This window comes from Cibotium barometz, chromosome 36 (genome assembly GCF_041138505.1).
Source record: "Cibotium barometz isolate CiBa-2024 chromosome 36, ASM4113850v1, whole genome shotgun sequence".
Classification (NCBI taxonomy): Eukaryota; Viridiplantae; Streptophyta; class Polypodiopsida; order Cyatheales; family Cibotiaceae; genus Cibotium; species Cibotium barometz.
This window is the reverse complement of record NC_141081.1, coordinates 25,253,397-25,259,220: the sequence shown is the minus strand read 5'-3', so window position 1 is coordinate 25,259,220 and position 5,824 is coordinate 25,253,397. Positions and strand designations below refer to the sequence as shown.

Sequence of the window (5,824 nt, the reverse complement as noted above, 5' to 3'; positions counted from 1 at the left end):
CTAGTCTTAAAATGCTCGTGAGATGGGTGGATTTGTAAAGAGTTAAGAAAGTTCAAAGTGGGGATTAGAATTAGGATTGGGAGGAGGCTTTTTGTAAAGGAGTTTCTGTGATAATATTATATATATATATATTTCCCAAAAAAAACAAAAGAAAAAGCGTGCCACTTGCATATGCCCAACATTGCTTTTACACGTGGAAGCTTTATGGCCTGCCACGTCAAAACAGAGTTGGACCACCTTGCCAATCCACGTCATACAGCACAGACCCCACACGACGGCAGATTGAACGGCTAGCTTGCCATGTCACCATTTTGGAAAAGGAACTTGCCACGTCTCTTGCCATGCTGTCCCCGTAAAGGGTGAAGACCACGATTAAAAATGCTCGTTAATTTTGATTAACGAGGTTATTTCGTTTTAGTGTGCGCCTTACTGTTTTATTGGGGTAAATTTATTTTTTCAAAAAACACGCGCTCATTTGACTTAACTAGGGGTTGTGGGCGGTCTAATCACTGCGTTAATTTCCGACTTCGTGGTTTGAACTTTGATTCGTCCGGGAAAAAAAAACGCACAGAAAAAGGCTATAAGAAGAAGAGAGCCTCCATTGTTGTACACCCAGACAGCAAGCAAATCTCTGATTTCTCTTCCTAATTCAGCAGAAAACCCTGGGAAATTCGCAGGTGACTCTTGATTAGCGACGATTATCGCAGTTAAACGCTTGCTTAACAGAAACTTCTCTCCATCGAGCGCTTGCTTGGCGCAGCAGGAAGAGATTTGTGGAGATTTGTGCATTTGGGCACTTGCTTAACAGAGATTTTTGCGGTATCAGGCGTTTGCTTAAGCAGAGCGCACAGGTTTGTGCTCTAATTGGGCACCTGCTAAGGCCCTTAATTAGAGAGATTTCCGCACTGAGAGCTCGATTGGCAAATTGGGAAGCCCACAGGGCATGGAAAACGTTGGAAGCCGTCATCATTCCTGCGTTTAGAACAAACCTGCGGCCATGCATATGATGCGACGATTGAAGAGCCTTGCTTCTGGCCGCTCTTCAATATCTGACCCGGTAAGTAAACCATGCTCAATCGTTGGGTTAAATGGCTTAATTTAGGCAAACCATGCTTAATCCTTGAAGTAAATATCTAAATGTTGTTTACGTTGTGGTTAATTCTTTTGCCCTCATCGCTAGTTAGCGCGCTTAGGACCTTGCACTGTGTCCTTACCCTAGAGCCATGCCTGCCTTCACGTTCTTTATGATTATCAATGGGTACCATGCTTCTATGGACCCAAGACCAGCCCTTCACCTTCAGTGAATTGCTAGAAGCTGGAGGGGATATTGTGCATCTTGTTTTTGGATTAACACAACAATGACTCAGTTTTCAACCACAACCGTCTTTACATGTTTTGAACACTCAGGCTGGAGATTCTGGTAAAAAGAGAGCAAAGGTAGAACAGGAAGGCGTAGGGACCAATCAACATTCATCTGAATCATGGTTCAAAGCTACAGAAGCAGCTCACTCTTCGAAACGGCAGATGGGATCTGTAAAGGTACAGCTTGCCATGGCTGGTGCCGCAATGGCAAACTCTAGCATGTTCCACACAGGATCCGGTGGGGCAGACCAGCTTCCGAAAGAGATGTGTGAAATGAAGATTCAGGATGACAGAGTTAATGCCCATAAGGTTAATACATACAGATCCCTTTGAAAGATTCTTCATGTAGACAGTAGTCACATTCCTTGCACAATGCTAATTTGATATCGTTTAAGTTATCGTATCTCGAGGTGCTTTTTGCTCAACAAGTGCATCTGCATTATCTTTTGATACAGGAATCAGAACCATCTGTCATTGATGGCAATGGCACAGAAGCAGGCCACATAATTGTTACAACTGTTGCAGGATCAAATGGGCAACCAAAGCAGGTACTGCTTTTCTTGTCTTTCAAGGGTTTGTGTGTTTTTCATGGTGATGGTATGCATGCATGCATGTATGTGTGTATGTTGTGTATGCTACATATGTATGTATACATAAATGTGTGCGCGTGATCACTTGTGTAAACATATAGAGCGAGCATACATTTTTTACTTTTTCTATTTTAATTTAAATGTATTTTTTGGTGGTTTGCAGACTATTAGTTACATGGCTGAACGCGTTGTTGGCACTGGATCCTTTGGCATCGTATTTCAGGTGTGCCTGGTTTAAGGACTCAATTTGTTGAAAACGATGAAACAGTGTTGGTATTGTTATTGTGACATACATACATGCATGCATGCATATAGCATACACACGTACATACCCGTTACATACATGCATACACATGCATACATATGCACATGTACATTGCATACATTGCTTACACACGCATGCACATGCCTGGGGTCATTGGCCATTGCCGTATGTAGAAGACTCTCATTTGTATATGATCAGTTTGCAAGAGCTCTGCGATTGTATGTTTTGAGAGTACCTTTTTTTAAATATCATGAAGATAGCTGATTGGTAACTGTTCTTTTTCTAAATGCAGGCAAAGTGTCTTGAGACAGGTGAAACAGTGGCCATCAAGAAAGTCCTGCAAGACAAACGTTACAAAAACCGTGAGCTGCAAATCATGCACATGCTTGATCATCCGAATATAGTGACCCTTAAGCATTGCTTTTATTCGAACACGGAGAAAGAGGAGTTATATCTTAATCTAGTATTGGAGTATGTACCTGAAACTGTGTATCGAGTCTCGAAGCATTACAGCCGAGCCAATCAACGAATGCCCCTCATTTACATCAAGCTGTACACTTATCAGGTGAAAAGACATGCTTTATTAATGATCTGATTATGCTAACACATTGCTAATGATTTTCCAATGACATTATTTGAGTGTTTTCATTTATGTAGATATGTCGAGCATTGGCCTATATTCATAGTGGTCATGGGATATGTCACAGAGATATTAAACCACAGAATCTTTTGGTATGTTGATTACTTCGCTCTCTTTCTCAAAAGCAAGTCAGTCCACACACATGCATGCACTTGCAATATGTGCACACGTACACACAGGTGCACGTGCGCGCGCACACACACACACGCATGCACAACACAAACGCACATGCAGGTGCATCTTACACCTTCATGCACATGTGCACACGCCCTCACGTACAGGCGTGCACACACATGCCCTTTCCCATCCCCATCCCTTCGCCCTCTTCTCTCTACCACATGTGACATGGGCAATCTCAGCAGATTGTCATATAACTGAATGACGGTTGTGCGTGATGAATCCATTTAACCTGTGTTGTTTGGAGGGTTTTGGGTGCCTAAGTCATGGATGGATGTCTCCAAACTGGGGCAACAATTGTGTTTGTGACCACTTTGGGATCACCCCCCATCTACCCACTTGTTCATGCACACACTCTTAACGCTTTTTACTTCCAAAATTACCAGGTCAATCCACATACCCACCAGTTGAAGCTCTGCGACTTTGGAAGTGCCAAAATGCTGGTAGGTCTACTCCTTTTTGTTGATGTTTTACACGATTAGGTAGATAATCTTATTTTAAACCTTCCTTTTAGATTATGGGAAGTCTCTCTTAGTGTTTTTGGCTTTCAATATGTAATGGGGGCGCATCATAATACTATGGTTTGCAGGTAAAGGGAGAGCAAAACATTGCATATATTTGTTCTCGCTACTATCGAGCCCCCGAGCTCATTTTTGGAGCTGTGAATTACACCACAGCAATTGACATCTGGTCACTAGGTTGTGTCATGGCCGAGCTAATTCTTGGGCAGGTATACTCTATATATCTTCCAAGGTGATATCAATGTTCTTGCTAATCACTTCTTAAGCATCGTATTATTGTGGTACTGGTATTCACACTGGTGAAGCCTTTTCTTTTGTATAAATCCAGCCGCTTTTCCCTGGAGAGAGTGGTGTTGACCAACTTGTGGAAATAATTAAGGTCAGTGACATTAGATACCATGTTGTAGGAGAAATGTTCAAGGTCTGCATGAATAATAATTGGGTGGCAATGGCCGTTTTGATGATTTGGGATGATCATAAACTTGGGTGCTGTCTGAATTTTCTGGATTCTTTTGATTTAAAGGTTTTGGGTACCCCTACAAGGGAGGAGATCAAATGCATGAATCCAAGCTATACTGACTACAAGTTCCCACAAATTAAGGCACATCCTTGGCACAAGGTTTGTATATCACCATTTCAATTGTTGTGGTCTGCTGTAGCAGGTTTGTGATATATAAGCGGTCGGTTTCTGTTTCAGATCTTTTCAAAACGGGCACCACCGGAAGCGGTTGATCTCGTAACGCGACTGCTTCAGTACTCACCCAGCCTGAGATACACTGCTGTGAGTGTTATAATGGGCCATTGTTGTGAAGAGGGAAAGTGGGCTGAGGGGTGAGGGGGGCTAATTAATAAGACCAAAGAGGAGGTGGTGCATGTGGAGTGGGGTGGGGTGGGGTTTAAGCATAGGGGGTATTCCTTGACTTCTAATTACACTGAGTTTACCTCCTAATTACACCTAGCTTACACCTGAGGTTTGTTTTGTTCTTCCTGTAGCTCGAAGCATGCGTGCATCCTTTCTTTGATGAGCTTCGCAACCCTGCTACACGGCTGCCCACGGGGCGTCCCCTCCCTCCTTTGTTTAACTTCAGGCCTCAAGGTAGCTTTCTGTTAGCTTCATTGACACTGTCAAAGCTATATTTCTTTTTGCAACTGATTGAGAATCCATATTTGGGTCCGTGTGTTGCTCTTGGGTTTTACAGAATTGAAGGGCGCAACTCCAGAGTTGCTTCAGAGGCTTATACCCGAGCACGTGCGAAAGCAAAACCCAATGCTGGCCATGTAGAGATCTGTGGTGTGTTGTGTCCACTTTCACGTAGAACATTACACAAGAAGATGGGGGGCTTGTGTGTGTACAGAGATGATGGCATGCATTGCCACTGAGATTATTTGCATTATAGAGTAGATCCACCACCACCTTCTACATGGAAATTCTTTGAACCAACCATCTGGTGCTTGTGAATGCAGACTGGGACTGATTACAATATGCAATTCAGGCAATGCCTGTTATTAACACTGAGGTTTCTCATTGGCCTTTTCTTTCAATAGTTTAAGGCTTGCTCGAGAAGTTGATGTTATTTCAAGTCGTCTTTGAAAGCTAGGATGAATACACAACCCTCTGCCAATGGGACAGGTGGGCAACATGGTGGCCTGGATGGGCTGCCACTGTTGATGATTGGCAGGGGTTGGTTGTGTATGCAGCATATTGTCTTGTCCCCTTTGATGATGTAAGTGTTTTTTTTTTTGCTTTCCTATGGGATTGGGTAAAGGGTATTACTAATCGAGAGAGCATTTGATGCCTTTTTCTTGTACATTTTTAGTTTATATAGATTGTGCTTGTGAAGAATTCGAGCTCTCAAGAGGTCTCAAAGAAAAATATAAGTAAAAAGCCAACATCATCACGAGAAAATTTAATACTACACAAGTAGTTATGGGTTGGATTTGAGCTAGGTCCTAAGAAGTATACATCATCTTAGCCTTTTATAGTATTCCCTCTTCTACATGACTTTGGGTCCAATTTTGCTCCTTGGTCTTCCAAAATCTACTTCAAGTCTAGAGATTATCCTAACAATTGAAGGACAAGTTGGTCTAATGCGACGGTGTACTTTAGAATGTGAGAAAGCTACCTACTAGTTAAAACAAGCTTTGCCTTCTTATACTTGAGGTGTAGAAAGATACAAGTTGAAGTGCATGGAGAAGTTTCATGTTCACATTAAGCCCAAGATACTTGGAAAAAACAATTCTTGTGAAATAAGAACTAATACTTGGTTTA

General features: G+C 42.3%; 1 protein-coding gene across 2 annotated transcripts; it reads left to right on the top strand.

Moving 5' to 3' along the window:
- The first annotated feature begins 543 nt into the window (after positions 1-543).
- Positions 544-5,097, top strand: LOC147617693 (shaggy-related protein kinase epsilon-like). 2 transcript variants are annotated; one of them, XM_086775940.1, is made up of 13 exons: positions 544-1,057; positions 1,408-1,671; positions 1,818-1,910; positions 2,116-2,175; positions 2,510-2,782; positions 2,875-2,949; positions 3,421-3,477; positions 3,630-3,764; positions 3,884-3,934; positions 4,079-4,174; positions 4,253-4,336; positions 4,549-4,651; positions 4,755-5,097. In XM_086775940.1, exons 1-13 carry the CDS (start codon positions 998-1,000, stop codon positions 4,835-4,837), a joined length of 1,434 nt encoding a protein of 477 aa, XP_086632066.1. In that variant the 5' UTR covers positions 544-997; the 3' UTR covers positions 4,838-5,097. The 2 variants fall into 2 exon arrangements, with proteins under 2 accessions (XP_086632066.1, XP_086632065.1); XM_086775939.1 differs by having other exon boundaries at positions 3,624-3,764.
- The last annotated feature ends 727 nt before the right edge of the window (positions 5,098-5,824 follow it).